This window comes from Arachis hypogaea, chromosome 11 (assembly GCF_003086295.3).
Source record: "Arachis hypogaea cultivar Tifrunner chromosome 11, arahy.Tifrunner.gnm2.J5K5, whole genome shotgun sequence".
Classification (NCBI taxonomy): Eukaryota; Viridiplantae; Streptophyta; class Magnoliopsida; order Fabales; family Fabaceae; genus Arachis; species Arachis hypogaea.
In genome coordinates this window covers 22740666-22762585 of record NC_092046.1, presented here as the reverse complement: position 1 = coordinate 22762585, position 21920 = coordinate 22740666, and the positions used below count along the sequence as shown (strand labels likewise).

At 38.4% G+C, this 21920-nt stretch overlaps 1 protein-coding gene across 1 annotated transcript; it reads left to right on the top strand.

The window, feature by feature from the left end:
* Positions 1–13320: 13320 nt before the first annotated feature.
* On the top strand, positions 13321–16623 carry LOC112720543 (probable receptor-like protein kinase At5g24010). The gene has a single exon (XM_025771510.3). It carries the CDS (start codon positions 13795–13797, stop codon positions 16381–16383), a length of 2589 nt encoding a protein of 862 aa, XP_025627295.1. The 5' UTR covers positions 13321–13794; the 3' UTR covers positions 16384–16623.
* The last annotated feature ends 5297 nt before the right edge of the window (positions 16624–21920 follow it).

The window sequence follows — 21920 nt, the reverse complement described above, 5'->3', positions numbered from 1 at the left end:
ATGTAGAAATCCACTTCCGGGGCCCACTTGGTGTGTGCTTGGGCTGAGCTTGAAGTTTACACGTGGAGAGGTCATTCTTGGAGTTGAACGCCAGTTTGTAACGTGTTTCTGGCGTTCAACTCTGGTTCGTGACGTGTTTCTGGCGTTTAACTCTAGACTGCAGCATAGAACTGGCGTTCAACGCCCTTTTGTGTCGTCTAAACTCGAGCAAAGTATGGACTATTATATATTTCTGGAAAGCCCTGAATGTCTACTTTCCAACGCCATTAAGAGTGTGCCATTTGGAGTTTTGTAGCTCCAGAAAATCCACTTTGAGTGCAGGGAGGTCAGAATCCAACAGCATCAGCAGTCCTTCTTCAACCTCTGAATCTGATTTTTTGCTCAAGTCCCTCAATTTCAGCCAGAAAATACCTGAAATCACATAAAAACACACAAACTCATAGTAAAGTCCAGAAATGTGAATTTAACATAAAAACTAATAGAAACATCCCTAAAAGTAACTAGATCCTACTAAAAATATACTAAAAACAATGCCAAATAGCGTATAAATTATCCGCTCATCACAACACCAAACTTAAATTGTTGCTTGTCCCCAAGCAACTGAAAATCAAATAGGATAAAAAGAAGAGAATATACTATAAATTCCAAACTATCAATGAAACATAGCTCCAATCAGATGAGCGGGACTTGTAGCTTTTTGCCTTTTGAATAGTTTTGACATCTCACATTATCCATTGAAGTTCAGAATGATTGGCATCTATAGGAACTCAGAGTTCATATAGTGTTATTGATTCTCCTAGTTCAGTATGTTGATTCTTGAACACAGCTACTTTATGAGTCTTGGCCGTGGCCCTAAGCACTTTGTTTTCCAGTATTACCACCGGATACATAAATGCCACAGACACATAACTGGGTAAACCTTTTCAGATTGTGTCTTAGCTTTGCTAAAGTCCCCAATTAGAGGTGTTCAGGGTTCTTAAGCACACTCTTTTTTTGCTTTGGACCTTGACTTTAACCGCTCAGTCTCAAGTTTTCACTTGACACCTTCACGCCACAAGCACATGGTTAGGGACAGCTTGGTTTAGCCGCTTAGGCCAGGATTTTATTCCTTTAGGCCCTCCTATCCACTGATGCTCAAAGCCTTGGGATCCTTTTTATTACCCTTGCCTTTTGGTTTTAAGGGTTATTGGCTTTTTGCTCTTGCCTTTTGGTTTTAAGAGCTTTTGGATTTTTCTGCTTGCTTTTTCTTTTTCTATTTTTTTTCGCCAAGCTTTTGTATTCACTGCTTTTTCTTGCTTCAAGAATCAATTTTATGATTTTTCAGATTATCAAATAACATGTCTCCTTTTCATCATTCTTTCAAGAGCCAACATATTTAACATTCATAAACAACAACTTCAAAAGACATATGCACTGTTCAAGCATTCATTCAGAAAACAAAAAGTATTGTCACCACATCAATATAATTAAACTAAGTTCAAGGATAAATTCGAAACTCATGTACTTCTTGTTCTTTTGTTTTTAAAACATTTTTCATTTAAGAGAGGTGATGGATTCATATTCACTACTTTAAGGCATAGACACTTAGACACTAATGATCATGTAATAAAGACACAAACATAGATAAACATTTAACATAAGAAAAAGAAAAACAGAAAATTTAAGAACAAGGAATGAGTCCACCTTAGTGATGGTGACGTTTCCTTCTTGAGGAACCAATGATGTTCTTGAGCTCTTCTATGTCACTTCCTTGTCTTTGTTGCTCCTCCCTCATTGCTCTTTGATCTTCTCTAATTTCATGAAGGATGATGGAGTGCTCTTGATGTTCCACCCTTAGTTGCTCTCAATAATTGTGTGGAGGAAAATGTATCCCTTGAGGTATCTCAGGGATCTCTTGATTTGCAGTCAAATGTTCCACCATTGAGCTATAGACCCTTGAGATGAATCTCTCCATCTCCTATGACTTGGAGATGGAAGCTTTTGTCTTCCCTTTCCTCTTTCTAGAGGTTTCTCTGGCCTTAGGAGCCATTAATGGTTATGGAAAAACAAAAAAAACTATGCTTTTACCACACCAAATTTAGAATGTTGCTCGCCCTCGAGCAAATGAAAAAAGAATAGTAGAAGAAGAAGAAGATATGGAGGAGATGGAGGGATGTGTGTATTCGGCTATATGGGTGGGCTTGGGTGGGAAAGAGATTTTGAATTTTAAAGGTAGGTGGGGTGTATGGATGTGAGTGGTGAATGGAAAACAGAAGGGATGACTGTGAATGCAGAGAGAGAGGGTGATATAGGATTATGAGGAGGGAAGGTGAGTGGAGGTATATGGGGATCCTGTGGGGTCCACAGATCCTGAGGTGTCAAGAATTTACATCCCTACACCAATTAGGCATGTAAAATGCCTTTGCATGCATTTCTGGTGTTTAGACGCCGAAGTGATGCTTGTTCTGGGCGTTCAACGCCCAGATGCAGCATGTTTCTGGCGTTGAACGCCAGTTCTATGCTTGTTTCTGGCGTTCAGCGCCAGCTTTCCTCAGTGTGCATTTCTAGCGTTGAACGCCAGCCAGATGCTCCTTACTGGCGTTTAAACGCCAGTAAGCCCTTCTTCCAGGGTGTGATTTTTCTTCTGCTATTTTTGATTCTGTTTTTAATTTTTCTATTTATTTTGTGACTCCACATGATCATGAACCTAATAAAACATAAAAGAATAATAAAATAAAAATAAAATTAGATAAATAGAAATTAGGTTGCCTCCCAACAAGCGCTTCTTTAATGTCAATAGCTTGACAGTGGGCTCTCATGGAGCCACACAGGTGATCAGGTCAATTTTATAGACTCCCAACACCAAACTTAGAGTTTGGATATGGGAGTTCAACACCAAACTTAGAGTTTGACTGTGGGAGCTTTTGTTGACTCTGTACTGAGAGAAGCTTATCGTGCCTCTTTTCCATGTTTACAGGATGATAACCTTGTGCTTTAAACACAAGGGAGTCCCCATTCAATTGAAGGACTAATTCACCTCTATCTACATCAATCAAAGCTCTTGCTGTGGCTAGGAAGGGTCTTCCAAGGATGATGGATTCATCCTCATCCTTTCCAGTGTCTAAGATTATGAAATCAGCAGGGATGTAAAGGCCTTCAACCTTTACCAGCACGTCCTCTACTTGTCCATAAGCTTGTTTTCTAGAGTTGTCTGCCATCTCTAATGAGATTCTGGCAGCTTGCACCTCAAAGATTCCCAGTTTCTCCATTACAGAGAGTGGCATGAGGTTTATCCCTGACCCAAGATCACATAGAGCCTTCTCAAAGGTCATGGAGCCTATGGTACAAGGTATTAAGAACTTTTCCGGATCCTGCTTCTTCTGAGGCAATCTCAGTTGATCCAGATCACTCAGTTCATTGGTGAGCAAGGGAGGTTCATCTTCCCAAGTCTCATTACCAAATAATTTGACATTCAGCTTTATGATTGCACCAAGGTACTTGGCAGCTTGCTCTTCAGTGACATCCTCATTCTCTTCAGAAGAAGAATACTCATCAGAGCTCATTCAGGGCATAAGGAGGTTCAATGGAATCTCTATGGTCTCTAAATGAGCCTCAGATTCCTTTGGTTCCTCAAAGGGAAACTCCTTGTTGATCATTGGACATCCCAGGAGGTCTCCCTCCTTGAGATTCACGTCCTCCCCTTCCTCCTTGGATTCGGCCATGATGGTTATATCAATGGCCTTGCAATCTCTCTTTGGATTCTCTTCTGTATTGCTTGGGAGAGTGCTAGGAGGGGTTTCAGTGATCTTCTTACTCAGCTGGCCCACTTGTACCTCCAAATTTCTAATGGAGGACCTTGTTTCATTCATGAAACTCACAGTGGCCTTAGATAGATCAGAGACTAAATTTGCTAAGCTAGATGGATTCTGCTCAGAATTCTCTGTCTGTTGCTGAGTGGATGATGGAAAAGGTTTACTATTGTTAAACCTGTTTCTTCCACCATTTGTAAAGCCTTGTTGAGGCTTTTGTTGATCCTTCCATGAGAAATTTGGGTGATTTCTCCATGAGGGGTTATAGGTGTTTCCATAAGGTTCACCCATATAATTTACCTCTGCTATTGCAGGGTTATCAGGATCATAAGCTTCTTCTTCAGAAGATGCCTCTTGAGTACTGTTGGATGCAGCTTGCATTCCATTCAGACTCTGAGAAATCATATTGACTTACTGAGTCAATATTTTATTATGAGCCAATATGGCATTCAGAGTATCAATTTCAAGAACTCCCTTCCTCTGAGGCGTCCCATTACTTACAGGATTCCTCTCAGAAGTGTACATGAACTGGTTATTAGCAACCATGTCAATAAGTTCTTGAGCTTCTACAGGCGTTTTCTTTAGGTGAATGGATCCACCTGCAGAAGTATCCAATGACATCTTAACTAATTCAAACAGACCATCATAGAATATATCCAGGATGGTCCATTCTGAAAGCATGTCAGAGGGACACTTTTTTAGTCAGTTGCTTGTATCTCTCCCAAGCTTCATAGAGGGATTCACCTTCTTTCTGTCTGAAGGTTTGAACATCCACTCTAAGCTTACTAAGCTTTTGAGGAGGAAAGAACTTGGCTAAGAAAGTCGTGACCAGCTTATCCCAAGAATTCAGGCTATCTTTGGGTTGAGAGTCCAACCACACTCTAGCTCTGTCTCTTACAGCAAATGGAAAAAGCATGAGCCTGTAGACTTTAGGATCTACTCCATTAGTCTTAACAGTATCACATATCTGCAAGAATTCAGTTAAGAACTGAAAAGGATCTTCAGATGGAAGTCCATGAAACTTGCAGTTTTGTTGCATCAGAGAAACTAGTTGAGGCTTAAGCTCAAAATTGTTTGCTCCAATGGTAGGGATGGAGATGCTTCTTCCATGTAAATTGGAATTTGGTGCAGTAAAGTCACCAAGCATCTTCCTTGCATTATTATTATTTTTGGCTGCCATCTCCTCTTCCTGTCCGAAAATTCCTGTAAGGTTGTCTCTGGATTGTTGTATTTTAACTTCTTTTAGTTTCCTTTTCAGAGTCCTTTCAGGTTCAGGATCTGCTTCAACAAGAATGTTCCTGTCCTTTCTCCTACTCATATGACAAAGAAGGGAATAACAAAGAAAATATGGAATCATCTATGTCACAGTATAGAGATTCCTTTGTGTGAGTAGAAGAAGAAAGGGAATAAGAGTGAAGAAGAATGGATAATCCAAACACAAGGGTGAGGATAGGAGCAGTGATTTGAGATAAAGAGAAGTGTTAGTAAATGAATAAATAAATAGAAGGAGATGGGAGAGAGGGAATTTCGAAAAATAAATTTTGAAAAAGAGTTAATGATTTTCGAAAATTAAGATAAAATTAAAATTAAAATTAAAAATTGAAACAATTAATTAATTAAAAAGAATTTTTGAAAAAGAGGGAGGTATTTTTGAAAATTAGAGAGGGAAGAGTAGTTAGGTGGTTTTGAAAAAGATAAGAAACAAACAAAAAGTCAATTAGTTAGTTGAGAAAGATTTGAAAATCAATTTTGAAAAGATAAGAAGATAAGAAGTTAGAAAAGATATTTTAAAATCAAATTTTTGAAAAAGATATGTTTTAAAAAGATATGATAGAAAGATATGATTAAAATTAGTTTTGAAAAAGATTTGAATTTTAAAATCAAAATTAATGACTTGACTCACAAGTAATCACAAGACATGATTCTAGAACTTAAAGTTTGAATCTTTCTTAACAAGCAAGTAACAAACTTGAAATTTTTGAATCAAAACATTAATTGTTGAAGATATTTTTGAAAATATGATGTAAAATTAAGAAAAAAATTTCTGAAAAATATTTTTAAAATTTTCGAAAATAAATAAGAAAAATGAAAAAGATATGATTTTTGAAAAAGATTTTGAAAAAGATAAGATTTTTAAATTGAAAATTTGATTTGATTCATAAGAAACAACTAAATTTTAAAAAGTTTTGAAAAACTCAACTCAAATTTTCGAAAATTTATGAGTGAAAAAGGGAAAGATATTTTTTTATTTTTGAATTTTTAATGATGAAAGAGAAAAACATCAAAAAGACTCAATGTATGAAAATTTTGGATCAAAACATGTGATGCATGCAAGAACACTTTGAATGTCAAGATGAATACCAAGAACACTTTGAAGATCAAGATGAACATCAAGATTTATTTTTTGAAAATTTCTAATGAAAGAAAAACATGCAAGACACCAAACTTAGAAATTTTTAATATTTAGACACTAAGAATTCAAGAATGCATATGAAAAATACCATACAACACAAAACAATATAATATGAAGATCAATCAAGAAGGTTTATCAAGAACAACTTGAAGATCATGATGAATGCAATGCATGAATGCAATTTTCGAAAAAAAAATGCAAGATGAGTATGCAATTGACACCAAACTTAAAATTTGACACAAGACTCAAACAAACAACATAAAATAATTTTTTGATTTTTATGATTTTATTAATTTTTTTTTTTGGATTTTTGTATTTTTTTTTCGAAAAACATATAGGAAAAAGAAAATAAAAAATTCAAAAATTTTTAATAAGAATTCCAGGAATCTTTCAATGTTAGCCTAAAGCTCCAATCCAAGGGTTAGACATGGCTTAATAGCCAGCCAGCTTTAGGATATAAATCAGTCATACAATAACAAATTTTATTAGCATCAACTAGCTTGCTCTTGTAATGATGACTTGGAAACCTCAGTCCAAATGAATTTAGACGTGGCTCTACAGCCAGCCAGGCTTCAACATGCTTCATAAAACACTAGAATTCATTCTTAAAAATTTAGAATAATTTTCGAAAACAGATGAGAAAAATTTTTTTTGAAAGATTTTTGAAAAATTTTTGAAAATAAAACAAAAAGAAAATTACCTAATCTGAGCAACAAGATGGACCGTCAGTTGTCCAAACTCGAACAATCCCCGGCAACGGCGCCAAAAACTTGGTGCACGAAATTGTGATCCCTGGTAATGGCTCCAAAAACTTGGTGCTCTGATCTTAATTTATAATTTGTCACAACTTCGATACAACTAACTAGCAAGTGCACTGGGTCGTCCAAGTAATAAACCTTACGTGAGTAAGGGTCGATCCCACGGAGATTGTCGGCTTGAAGCAAGCTATGGTCACCTTGTAAATCTCAGTCAGGCGGATTCAGATGGTTTTGTAAAGTGATAGATAGAAGATAAGTAAAATATAACTAAGATAGAGATACTTATGTAATTCATTGGTGAGAATTTCAGATAAGCGTATAGAGATGCTTTCGTCCCTCTGAACCTCTGCTTTCCTGCTGTCTTCATCCAATCAATCCTACTCCTTTTCCATGGCAAGCTGTATGTTAAGCATCACCGTTGTCAATGGCTACATCCTGTCCTCTCAGTGAAAATGGTCCAATGCGCTGTCACTGTATGGCTAATCATCTGTCGGTTCTCGATCATACTGGAATAAGATCCATTGATCCTTTTGCGTCTGTCACTACGCCCAGCACTCGCGAGTTTGAAGCTTGTCACAACCATCCCTTCCCAGATCATACTCGGAATACTACAGACAAGGTTTAGACTTTCCGGATCTCAGGAATGGCCATCCATGGGTTCTAACTTACACCACGAAGATTCTGATTAAGGAATCCAAGAGATACTCATTCAATCTAAGGTAGAACGGAAGTGGTTGTCAGGCACGTGTTCATAGGGAATGATGATGACTGTCACGATCATCACATTCATGTTGAAGTGCGAATGGATATCTTAGAAGCGGAATAAGTTGAATTGAATAGAAAAACAGTAGTACTTTGTATTAATTCATGAGGACCAGCAGAGCTCCACACCTTAATCTATGGTGTGTAGAAACTCTACCGTTAAAAATACGTAAGTGATAAAGCTCAGGCATGGCCGAATGGCCAACCCTCAAACGTGATCTAAAGATGAAACTAAAGATGTCAATACAATAGTAAAAAGTCCTATTTATACTAAATTAGTTACTAGGGTTTACAAAATTGAGTAAATGATGTAGAAATCCACTTCCGGGGCGCACTTGGTGTGTGCTTGGGTTGAGCTTGAAGTTTACACGTGGAGAGGTCATTCTTGGAGTTGAACGTCAGTTTGTAACGTGTTTCTGGCGTTCAACTCTGGTTCGTGACGTGTTTCTGGCGTTTAACTCCAGACTGCAGCGTAGAACTGGCGTTCAACGCCCTTTTGCGTCGTCTAAACTCGGGCAAAGTATGGACTATTATATATTTTTGGAAAGCCCTGAATGTCTACTTTCCAACGCCATTGAGAGCGCGCCATTTGGAGTTCTGTAGCTCCAGAAAATCCACTTTGAGTGCAGGGAGGTCAGAATCCAACAGCATCAGCAGTCCTTCTTCAACCTCTGAATCTGATTTTTGCTCAAGTCCCTCAATTTCAGCCAGAAAATACCTGAAATCACAGAAAAACACACAAACTCATAGTAAAGTCCAGAAATGTGAATTTAACATAAAAAGTAATAAAAACATCCCTAAAAGTAACTAGATCCTACTAAAAACATACTAAAAATAATGCCAAAAAGCGTATAAATTATCCGCTCATCAAAGGTCCAAACAAAGCAGGATTACTAGAAATAACTTTCGAAGCCTCAAAGGAATCAAAGCCACAAACACGAAATACAAAGGCAATCCAAAGAGGTCGAGCAACAAGGCTCCAACACTATCGAAAACCTAAAAAAGGGGTACCAAGATAGATAAGGACCAACATGATATTAAATGCATGAAGTTATAATAAGAACAAGCTCAAAGAGGCTACCCAAATCTGCCCCAAGAACTTGGAAGCTATTTTTTTTTTATCAAAATAAAGTTGCTAAACAAGCAACTGAAAAAGTGTCAACAGTCAGCAACATTACAAAAAGAAAGTTTTAAAAGCCCACAGGCCGGGCTATCTACACAAAACATTTACATAATCAGGGAAGATCTGAAGGCTTCTCAGCGGCACAAGGTGAAGGAGGGCGAGTCTGAAGGGGCACTGCATCCACCGTCCCATCATCCCGATTTAATATCTGACAATCAGGCTCTGGTTCGGGATGACTAACCCTAGCGGGAGGAGCTGAAGAAGTCGGCACAACTGTGGCTTTGGCGACCGGCACAGGAAGGGGTTCAACATCGTCGTCATCAGGGTCATCAGGGACAATCTTGCCATCCTGTACAACATTGTCCAGGCTGAAGAGAGTAAGGTTGTCCTCAGGTGCAAGAACTTAAACCTGCTCCTTCAGGTTCTTATAAGCAGCATTTACGCTGCCTACAAGATGACCCTAGAGCTCAGCATAATCAACCCGGGCAGACTCCAACTCCTCCCTAAGACGCATCACCTCCCTGTAGGCCATAACATAGCTATCCTTGTGCCTCAAAGCCGTGTCTTCAGCCAACTTTACAGAAGCCGCCAAGGCAATAAAACTAGCTTTCTCACCCTCCAACTCTTTCTCCAACTTGGTCACCTTCACCTTGAGCTCCTCCTTCAAACCTTTCATCCGATCGAACTCTAATTTGGCCTCCTCCATAAAGGCCTTCGTAGCATGAAGAGGAAGATCTTGGGCAGTCCGATATAAGACCGCCCCCATATATGCCATCTTGACACTACTCCGAGTTATAAAGTCTAAATGGTGAAGGAGTGACACATCATCCATAGGGAGGGCACCATAAGGACCGATCTGCTGGTCGACAAACCCAACAGCATCGAAGTCAGGGGCATCCAGATTGAAGGGTTCAACAGTTCGAGGTCTTTTGGAAGGTGGAACGACCGGAGGAGAAGATGCAGAAGCAGCAGAAGACAGCGGAGGATCCACTACACGAACTCGAGGAGTAGGGATCATTCTCCTCGGGCCGGGAGAGCTCGGCACGAACGGTTTCGACGTCACCTGTGAAGATCCTTCCCCATCCATTTTGGTCGAGATGTTCTGAGCGGCAGCAGCCTTTCTCGCCTTCTTTAAAGCTTTCATCGAGTCATTATTCTTGGCCATCTCTGTAAAATAGAAACCAGCAGTTTTACAGACCAGGAAAAAAGAGGAAAGCAAAGTAAAAACAAGAAGCAATATACATCAAGTAATACCCAGTGCAGTTCGAACAAGGGAGGGTCCCCCAAGGATTTTTTAGTATCTAAATAAGGAGGTTCCCCCTAAAGGTCCTCCAAAACAGTTACAAAAGCCTGCTCAATCTCGTCGAGCATTTCCCAAGTATATCGGGATACTACTACATTCTACTGCCAACACAGAGGAAAGGATGGCTCATCATTCGCTTCCAGAAAAAAGGGGCGAGCTCACTCAACAGCTCGAATCTTGAAGAAATAATTCTTGAAGTCTCTAAAGGACTCGTCATACATGGTAAAAACCTTATGTCCTTGTGCAGACCTAAAAGAAACCCACGAGGCTTTCTTTTTCGAAGAAATCCCGGGCTTAGTTAAAACAAACAAATAAAGGAAAAGAGTTTGAGAAGGGGTAACATCCAATTCCTGGCAAAGAAGCTGAAAAATCTTAATAAAACCCCAGGAGTTCGGATGAAGCTGGGACAGAGCTACATTACACGACCATAGCAAATCGGTCTCAAAGGAAGTAAAGGAAAAAGTGATGTCCAACTGGCTAAAAAAATAGTCGTAAGCATAAAAGAAAGGGCGCTCCCCTTGGATCGGGACAGGGAAGCAAACCCTCTCCTTGGAGTCAGGTGCCACCAATTCATAATTCCTCTCTTGATCTCTACTCTTGCAGAGACGGTGATGTTTTCTAAGCTCTACACAAAATTTAGAATTGGCAAAAGAAACACACAGCAACACCAGGGAGTCCAACCAATCAGACATCCCCTCGGGGACCTTAGAAGACGCCTCAACAATATTTTTGCGAGAAGACATGGATAACTAGTCCTACAAACAAGAAAAGAAGATCGGATTGCTAAAAAACATCTCGGACAAAAGACAAAACAACTCGGCTAGTATGATTCAGACAGCACAAACAACAAAAGGAAAACCCCAGGACCCACACAGAAGGTCCAAGGGCATCCTTTGGAGGCAGTCAGGGAACAAGAATTCAGGAAAACCTACAAAACTAACGTCCCAACAAAACTCACGTCAAAGACAGAAATAAACCCTTTCTCAAAAAAGCAGCATCCCCAGAAAGCTACAAATCAAACAAAACCGAAGTAGCTACCTTCCAAATTCGCAGTCTCAGCTTATCAGCAAGATAGCAAAACATATCAAGAAGAAGTCATCAAAGACGCCACCTTTTTTCAGAGAAATAAATTCCCCCAGAAAAAGCAAAACAACACGAAGAAATAGTCGTTATCTTTCATGGAATTCATCAGCAAAAGCTATCAGCATGACAAAAAGGAACAATCTTTCGTGAAAACAAGCAGTATGAACCCTAGAATACAAAGGAACCATTTCAAAAGCAAGAGAAATCCCCCAAAAAGTAAACAAACAGGCGCACAGTGATACGAAAAGATTTAGATTTTCCAAGTCGAGACGTCAAGAGAAAAATCGAAACTCTATCAAAAGCCGAAAGCAAAACGACGAAAGAAGTATAAGGAAAGAAAAACCAACCTAAACAAAGGAGGAAGCTTCGAAGGAGATTGAAGATGGAAAGACTAAATCGCCCAGAAATTGCCAAATGACGCCGCAACGCAAAAAAGGCAAAATTCAGGCGAAAACAGAAAGCGAGAGAGTAAAGGGGGAAGTTACACAAACGAAGAAGAGAAACCGTTTTTGTGTGTGAAATTCAAAATAAATGAGCCAAGGGAAACGGAGCACTAAAAAACAATTAATAAAGGTATTAAACCCTCGCACGTTCCCAAGAACAGAGCGCTAATACAAAAGCGCGCGCTTTTTGAAGAAAACGTTCCACATTCAAAAAGGAAGACTCTACAAAGAAGGAAGTCGACAAATGCTCGAGTTCGGCTTCACCAGAGAAGGATCGAAGTCCTAACACTAAGACTCGACCTTAAAAAGAAAGACCGAGCTCGAGCAGGGGCACTGTTCATACCCTAAGTCGAGCTATCCGATCCGGGATGTTTAGCGACAAGGCGACCGACTTCTTCAGGTCCGACTATCCGACCTCTTCTCAAAGAGCTCGGCCAAACTGCCAGGAAAGCCCAGTAAAGGGCCCAAATAGAGGAATACGACCCAAGTCCAAAGGCAGCCCAAGCCTATAGAGATAAAGGCGGTTCCCTTGAAGATAAGCTGACCTCACCCAAAGATAAGATAAGATAAGATAAGATAACTAACTTATCTTATCTAAGAAGGTCAGCCCACGCTATTATAAATACACTGGAGCACCCAGGTATAACTCATACTCTGATTCTACAAAAAACTTGCTTAATACCCTTGCTAACTTAAGCATCGGAGTCCCTTGCAGGTACCCCCCACCCTCCGGTAACGAAGGATCAGCAGTGCAGCCAAGCTCGACAAATCGGATACGATAGCTCCGACCGCCACTCACAGCCGGACACGTCATCTCCAATCAGCACAGAAGATCTCCTCCGAGATCGACCTACGGTTTCAGGTAACCTTCGGAACAGATAGGTATCTTGATTCAAGTAAGCCTACTTCTAGTTATATGATGACTTTTGCAGGGGGAGTTGTGTCGTGGTAATCTCGACTTCAGAAATGTGTTGCTTTGTCTACTACAGAGGCAGAATAAATTGTTGTTGTTGAAGCTTCTAAGGAACTCTTGTGGATGAAGAAATTTCTACAAGAGTTAGGCATCAATCAAGAGAAGTTTGTGTTATTTTGTGACAGTCAGAGTGCTATCCATCTCAGCAAGAATCCAACATTTCATTCCAAATCGAAGCATATAAAGGTGAGGTATCATTGGATACGTCAAGAGCTTGAGATGAAATCATATGCACTCGAGAAGATCCATACTGATGATAATGGATCAGAAATGATGACTAAGAGTTTACTTGCAGTAAAATTTGATTCATGCAAAGAGAAAGTGGATTTGGTGGAGTAGCTTATCTCCACTTGAGTTGGTGAGGGGAAGATTTATTGGTGGGTCCCCAACTAAGTAGAACCCACAAGTTAAAAAAAAATGGCTAAAAAGCCACGAGAGGGAGAATGAGTTTCGAGACTCATTTTGAAAAAGAGAGAGAGAAACAAAGCCTATTTAATCACATAAGTAGTGAAAAAAATTATTTTTGGTGCTTTTGCTATTAGACAAGTTCTTATTTAAACATTTGTTAAATTTTTCCAACAAAATATCTGTCTAAATAATAAATAACTTCAGTTCTATTCTCTTACAATAAGATATTAAGACATATGGGTACCGGAGAAAGATGGGGAAAAAAATAGAGAATTTCCCTCCAAGAATGTCAGGACAAATTATATGCCTTTCGACCTTACTAAAATCTTGATATGTTAGGACGACATTTGTCCTCTACTCTGTCATGGCACTAGAACATTTATTACTTGCAGCCTTCTTAATTCAGTGTTCATTCCGTGGAACAATCATTTATTCGTTATTATATTATTACATTAATGTGTCTGAAGTGGCACGCCAACTTGGTGGCACTTCAGAAGTATGCAACCAATCATTTTTCCACCGTGAGTAAGACTCAATTATTTTTCAAGGCTCAAATCAAATAGTTTGAGACTCTGGGTAGTTGATAAATCAACTATCACATGTACACCAGAAAATAAAAAATAGAAATAAAAAAATGAAAAAGAAAAAAAATGAAAATGAAGAAAAATCAAAGCTGACGACTTGACCTCTTCTGAAGTCGTCTTTGCTAATACTATCCATAGTTCATAGTCACAGGTGCCATGATTGTAGCTGAAATTGTTCATCACACGCACCAATTTTCCATGGCAATTCATCATCAGTTTTACACAATTCAACACTCTCTGCCTTTACTGCTACTACTTGTTATTCAGCTCTCATCACTTCAGTTCCACTCCCATGGGTATGATCTCCAAACCAAGTACTTCATCAATTGCGGATCGAGCAGCAATGCTAGTGACACAGAGAGTGGGAAGACTTACGTTGGGGATTCAGGCCAGGTCAGTTTTAGCAAGGGAAGCAAAACAGAATCCAACCAATCGTCAGCTCTTTCATCTATCTACCAAACCGCAAGAATCTTCCCAAGTCAATCTTTCTATGAGTTCCAAATTGACACCGCTGGTACCTACATAATACGCCTTCATTTCCTTGCTTTCACTTCGCCTAGTAACCTCTCTTCTGCAACGTTCAATGTCTCGGTTCCTAATTTCATGCTGCTGCAAAACTTCACGCCCAAGAACTATACAAAATCTCCTCTTGTTAAAGAGTATTACGTGAAGATATCTCTTGGTAAATTCAGAATCACTTTCGACCCTCAACGTTTCTCGTTTGCCTTTGTGAATGCCATAGAAGTCTTCCTGCTCCCCCCATTATTAATAGCTGAAAAAGTCTCACGTTTTGATCCACAACCTGCCATTGGACAATATAGTTTGTCTAACTACAGTGGGGTACTCGCGCGAGCGTTGGAGACCAAACACAGGCTCAACGTTGGTGGCACTAATATCACAAGTAGCGCAGATCTCTTATGGAGAACCTGGTCTATTGATGATACTTACCTTGTTAATAGTCAAAATGCCAAAAATTTTACATATAATGGGAGCATTAAGTCCAAGGTAAATCCTGATTCTGATGGTCCAAATGCTAATATTTATACTGCGCCATTAGATTATGTTTACGGAACAGCTAGATGGATTAATGTTATCTCTGAAAATATAACCTGGAGTCTTCCTGTGGACAAGAGTGTAGACCACCTAATTCGGCTTCACTTCTGTGACCTTTTGTCTATGCAGGCAGGCCTTATCATATTTGGTCTGTACATTTATGACCTGCCTGCTTTGGTCATTGGTAACGACACAAATGTGTCTTCAGTATTGCCGGCGCCTTTTTATTATGATTTAGTGGTCCAGTCTGATAACTCTGGTTTTTTCCGGATCACTGTCAAGCCTAATAGTTCTGCTTTTAATCATAGTGCTTTTTTGAATGGTTTAGAAATAATGCGAATGGTTGATTCATCAGATTTGAGTTACTTGCAAGACCATTCCAATGGAAAGACTAATGTTCTTCCAGTGGTGCTGGGCTCAGTACTTGGAGGTTTGGTCCTGGTTGCATTGGTGGTGGTTGTGTTAGTTTGGCGTCTTAAGACCAACAAACAAAAGCGGGTGGAGGGTTCAGATTGGTTGCCAATTCCTGCCAAGGCAGGAGGAAGTTCTCACAGCAGAACAAGCCGGTTGACTGATGGAACCATTCAAGGCTCTCCGCTTCGCAACATTAATCTCGGACTGAAGGTTCCTCTGCAGGATCTTCAATTGGCAACCAAGAACTTCGATGAGAAGCAGATAATTGGCAAGGGCGGTTTTGGAAATGTCTACAAGGGAGTTCTCAAGAACGGCATGAAAGTAGCAGTTAAGAGGAGTGAGCCAGGGTCCGGTCAAGGCCTTCCGGAGTTCCAGACTGAGATCATGGTTTTGTCCAAAATTCGCCACAGGCACCTCGTTTCCTTGATCGGCTACTGCGATCAAAGGTACGAGATGATACTGGTTTATGAGTACATGGACAAAGGGACACTGAGGGACCATCTGTACAACACAAAACTGCCAAGCTTGACTTGGAAGCAAAGGCTTGAAATTTGCATTGGAGCCGCAAGAGGCCTTCAGTACCTTCACAAAGGCGCTTCCGGGGGAATCATTCACCGGGATGTTAAATCCACCAACATTCTCCTTGATGAGAATCTTGTGGCTAAAGTTGCTGATTTCGGCCTTTCGAGAACAGGTCCTCTTGACCAGCATTCCTATGTCAGCACAGGTGTTAAAGGAACTTTTGGTTATCTTGATCCGGAGTATTTCCGGTCGCAGCAGCTGACAGAAAAATCTGATGTCTATTCATTTGGTGTAGTTCTTCTGGAAGTGTTATGTGCCAGGCCGGCTATCGAACCTTCGCTCCCAAGGGAGCAAGTGAACTTGGCTGAGTGGGGAATCCTTTGCAAAAACAAAGGGATTCTAGAAGACATCATTGATCCCACCATCAAAGGCCAATTAGATCAAAACTCGTTCAGGAAGTTTAGCGAGACGATAGAGAAATGCTTGCAAGAAGATGGTTCTGATAGGCCAACCATGGGTGATGTGTTGTGGGACTTGGAGTATGCACTGCAGCTTCAGCGCGGCGCAATACACAGAGAGCCGCATGAGGATAGTTCTAGCAGTGCTTCTGCATCGCTTCAGTTGCCAAATGTTAGGCGTCTTCCTTCTCTGTCCACCTTGAGCGAAGTGGATGACATGTCCATTGCAATGGGTGATCGGTCTGATACTGCAGACGATTCGGTTTTTTCTCAGTTGAAAATCGATGAAGCTAGATAAATTTCAAGCTCTTCGTCACGCCTTACCATAGTTTTAGCTCTGTAGTTAACTTTTTGCAGTTTTGAAATATTGCTTATAGATTTCATGAACCAGATCAAAATGTCGATGCTGTGTTTGTTCAACTACCTGTCTATTCAAAAGCTAGATTTAGCTGGTTTATGGATTCTAAATATAATTTAAACAAAAACAAAACATACCTATATTTTCAATCACTGATTGGTTTATTGGCCAATTATCATACTCCGAGTTTGCAGTCATATCAATTTTATTGCCCCTTTAGTTTGACCAATTTGAGCATAGTATAATTAATATGCCTCCCATACGAATCAATGTCAGTTATTCCCTCTATCACTGTATTCAACTATCTCACTAGAAATCCAACATTTCTTCTCTGCAATTGAACATAATCAAGTGGACTATTACGAACTATACTAGAAATCCAACATTTCTTTCTATGTACTCTTTAGACACCAAAAGGTTGCTCAAAATTACAAGTGAAAGTTTTGATTGTAAATAAAATCCGTGAATCTTTTCTGGGAATAGATAAACTAGAGAAAGTGTTTTGACTTGGCACCTCAAGCGTGGACCTGATTATTGACTTGCAAAACCGAAGGTTGGCTCTCCCAAGAGCTAGTCAACTACCTTGTCCTATTTTGGTAACCAACTACCGGTGTTGTAACCTTTTTTCTTCTAAAGAACATGAAGTTGGTCACGGCAGTCACAATTAATTCATATACCCTAAAGTTTTTAAGTTGAAAATTCAATATTGAATTTTGAGTTTGGCACTTGGCGCTTTGCCTCCGTGCTCATTTGACTTGCAACAAAAAGCTCTTAATTGACCCATTTACGTACTAAATTTTTACCTCATTACTACAAAAAAGGTAAGGTTCAACCACTTTCTAGAGGCATGGATTAAAGAATAAAATTACATTTAAATGGCGCAAAAACCATTTCAGATCCCCCCAAAAAAAATCTTATTTAGATCAAGCATTTATCATTAGGCCAAAAGTTATAGTTCTTGACAAAGATACAACTTTAGTTCCTGAGAATCATATCCATAGGTCACATACACCTATTGCATAGGCCATGAGCTGTGATGTTAAGCTCATCTAATTTTAAAAGTGAGGCTAGTTAAACAAATGGTCTCTTTTACTGTGCCTAAAATTCACTTGTATGATACAAAAATAAAAAGATGAATTCAACCTTATTCCAACACTACTTTTAGGCAAATTCAGTAAAAGTTCTATCGGCTCCAACAAATTTTTCTAAATTAATACCCACACTTTTTTTCATTATTGCACCTAATTCAAAAGATTACAAAGTTTAATATTGTGATCACTTAGGCAGTTATAGTTACTGCTACTAGAATCTAGTTCATAAGGCAAATCTAGGGAGAGTTCAGAGTTCGGAATTTTCACACCATCGTGATCATTGAAATTGACACTTTATCTTTCAACTGACAATATAATTAACAATGAAATTTAAACTAATCATGTCAACTAAAAATCCAATTTCACAGAGAAAAAAAGAAAACAGAAGAACAATAAACTTGAGAACTGAGAGCTTCAACTCTATCAACAAACCCACTTCTTTTATAGGCTATAAACTGCTACAACGGATAAGTAATCATAATTTTCCAAGCTTACAGTATTTATACAATGTGGCAAGTTTCAACTTTTAAACACACTATAGTTCTTCTAAAAATCAACACCTAAAGTCCTTATATATGGACAGAAGCTTACACTTCCCACATATATAATAATTCATGTACAAAGTTGTCTATTGTATCAAATATAAAACACAAACTAAAGATAAAAAAGAAGCCAATAACAGTGTCATTAACTAAAACATTTTTGTGTTAGTGACCTGAACCTCTTCTGCTTGGCCCTGAGGACATGGTGTGGTATTGACCTTCAATCAAAACGCGGTTGCTCGAATCATCATCCACAGTTTGAACCTTCTCCTTGATCACTGAATTGGCCTTCTTCTCTATCTTACTAGTAGTAGCTGGTGGTGGAGATGGAAGAGCTCTAGAAGATACAAGCCTTGGCCTTGTGACACTTACCACTAGAACCATGAGGACCATTAGAAGTAACACTTTGGTCCTCATTTTTATTATTATTCTAACTTGATTTGGGAGAATAATGGTTTTATTTTATGTGTATTTTCAAGCTAAGGCTCTTACACCCTGATAAAAGGGTGGAGCTTAGAGTTTTGGTTTGGCATCTCCACAATGAGGCAAAGCTAAGTGAGGAGCCTCTTTAACATATTAACGAGAAGCATGGAAGGACAAAATGAACGGTTAAGGGCTTTTGTGTGGGAGTGGGACCCACTAAAGGGAGTGGTTGACTGCCACAGTTTATTCCAATTCTGTTTAAGAGATTACTATAGTAATTAATGTTGTGATAAGTATAAAAGCTGAGTTGGATGTCCATTAATGTATGGGCGGCTCAGCTTTTTAATGGTAAATGACATTAAAGAAATGTTGAAAAAGTAAAATATGTTACCATTATAAATAGTAGAATTTTGTTTTACATTCGTACATACAAAAACAACAGTAATATAATAATATTTTTTTTCTTTCTCTTACTATAAACAAATGCTATTATCTCTCTCTCTACTTTTTATACTCCTTTCTATCTTTGTATATATATATATACATTACAACATATTATTTTATTATATATATATATAAATTATTATTGAGCTAATTATTTTAATTTTAGAGTCTTCTATTTATACATCTTTATTTTATATATATCTTTTATTTTACAACACGTTATAAGCACGAGACTCTGATCAAATTTTTAGGAAGACTCAAGTAACAAATTTTTCATTATGTCGAAACTCTCTCATCTTGAATTCAATGCTCTTGATATATCTGGAAACAATTATTTATCATGGATATTAGATGCTGAAATCCATCTTGATTCAATGGATCTTGGAGATACCATTAAGGCTGAAAATAATGCATCCCAGAAGGATAAAGCCAAAGCCATGATTTTTCTTCGTCGTCACCTTGACGAAGGATTGAAAAATGAATATCTTACATTAAAAGATCCTGCAGATCTTTGGAAAGACCTTGAAGAAAGGTATAATCATCAGAAAACGGTAATACTTCTTCAAGCCCAATATGAATGGACGCATTTGCGTTTACAAGATTTTAAATCTATAAATGAATATAATTCTGCAATGTTTCGAATCACCTCACGAATGAAATTGTGTGGGGAAAAAATAACTGATCATGATATGTTGGAGAAAACTTTCTCAACCTTCCATGCCTCGAATGTGCTCCTGCAGCAGCAGTATCGAGAGAAAGGGTTTAAAAATATTCTGAGTTAATTTCTTGCCTTCTTGTTGCTGAACGCAACAATGAGTTGTTATTAAAAGATCATGAAGCGCGCCCAGCTGGCGCTGCCCCATTTCCTGAAGTAAATGTGGCAAATTACCCCAGAAGAGGTAAATGGTAAGGTTTTAATAATAAGAAAAATTATGGAAGGAAAAAGAATTATGTTCAAAAGAGAGGATCTCACCAGAAGTGGAATAAAGAAAGGAATATCGGGCAGAATAAATCAACCGAGGAGAAGTGTTTCCGCTGTGGTGGAAAGGGCCATTGGTCGCGTACCTGTCGTACCCCAAGGCACCTAGTCGATCTTTACCAGGCATCTTTGAAAAAGAACGACAAAGGAAAGGAAACAAATTTTGTTTCAAATGATGCTGAGAACTCCACCACTCATTATGATGTATCTGATTTCTTTGAGGATCCTGAAGGAAATATTGGTCATTTAATCAATGATGGAATAGTTTAATATGTGGGATTGTGAAGTATATATGTAAATAAATAATGTAAAGAACTTATTGTTAAGTTTTATTTTCTATGTATTTAAGTTTCAAATATGATGTACATAAATAATGAAATATTAATGTTTATGAATTTTGAAATTATTAAATGTGTCAAATTTTAAAATAAAATTTCAATATATGACATTATTTTATGTACAGTGTTTCTTAGAAAAATAATTCTAATCAAGTATTCAATTTAACTGTGCATACTACTCATTTTATTATTATTTGTTTTTGAAGAGAATGGCAAGGATATGTAATGAAGATGTATGCCTTATGGATAGTGCAAGTTCACACACTATTCTCAAAAGTGATATATATTTTACCCATCTTGTGCCAAAAGAGGAATATGTTAATACTATTATTGGCTCAGGCAATGTGATAGAAGGCTCCGGAAGAGCTATAATTTTGTTTCCTGGAGGAACAAAATTTATAATAAATAATGCACTATTATCTACCAAGTCTCTGAGGAACTTGTTGAGTTTCAAAGATATTCGCCGAAATGGATATCATGTTGAGACGATGAATGAGGGAAATCATGAGTATTTATATATCACAACTCATGATTCAAATAAGAAAGATATATTAGAAAAATTACCCTCACTTTCATCTGGGTTGTATTATACCAAGATTAGTGCAATTGAATCACATGCCACTGTAAACCAGAAGTTTACTAGACCAAATGAATTCATAACTTGGCACGACCGTTTGGGTCATCCGGGAACAACCATGATGAGGAGAATTATTGAAAACTCTCATGGACATTCACTAAAGAACCAGAAGATTCTTAAAACTATTGAATTTTGTTGTGCTGCATGTTCTCAAGGAAAGTTAATTTTAAGGCCATCATCAGTAAAAATTGGATTTGAGTCCCCTGAATTCCTAGAAAGGATTCAAGGTGATATATGTGGACCTATTCATCCACCATATGGATCTTTTAGATATTTTATGGTCCTAATAGATGCATCTTCGAGATGGTCATATGTGTGCTTATTATCTTCTCGCAACCTGGCGTTTGCGAGATTACTAGCTCAAATTATTCGATTAAAAGCACAATTTCCAGAAAATCCAATCAAAGCAATTCGTCTTGATAATTCTGGTGAATTTACTTCCCAAGCTTTTGATGCTTATTGTATGGCTAATGGAATAAGTGTTGAACATCCAGTAGCTTATGTTCACACACAAAATGGGTTAGCAGAATCACTTATTAAGCGCCTCCAATTAATTGCTAGACCCTTGCTTATGAGAACAAATCTCCCAACCTCGGTTTGGGGCATGCTATTTTACATGCCGCAGCACTTATTCATTTGAGGCCAACGAGTTATCATCAATTCTCTCCTATGCAATTAGCTTTTGGCCAGCAGCCAAATGTTTCCCATTTAAGAATATTTGGGTGTGCGATATATGTTTCCATTACACCACCTAATCGCACCAAAATGGGACCCCAAAGAAAATTGGGAATATATGTTGGATATGATTTTCCCTCTATAGTGAGGTATCTTGAGATACAAACTGGAGATGTATTTAAAGCCCGGTTTGCGGATTGTCATTTTGATGAATCAAAATTTCCAACATTAGGGGGAGAGAATAATCTTCCTGAAAAGGAGTTTAACTGGAATGCATCATCATTGATGCATTTAGATCCTCGATCAGGGCAATGTGAACTGGAAGTTCAAAAGATTATACATTTGCAA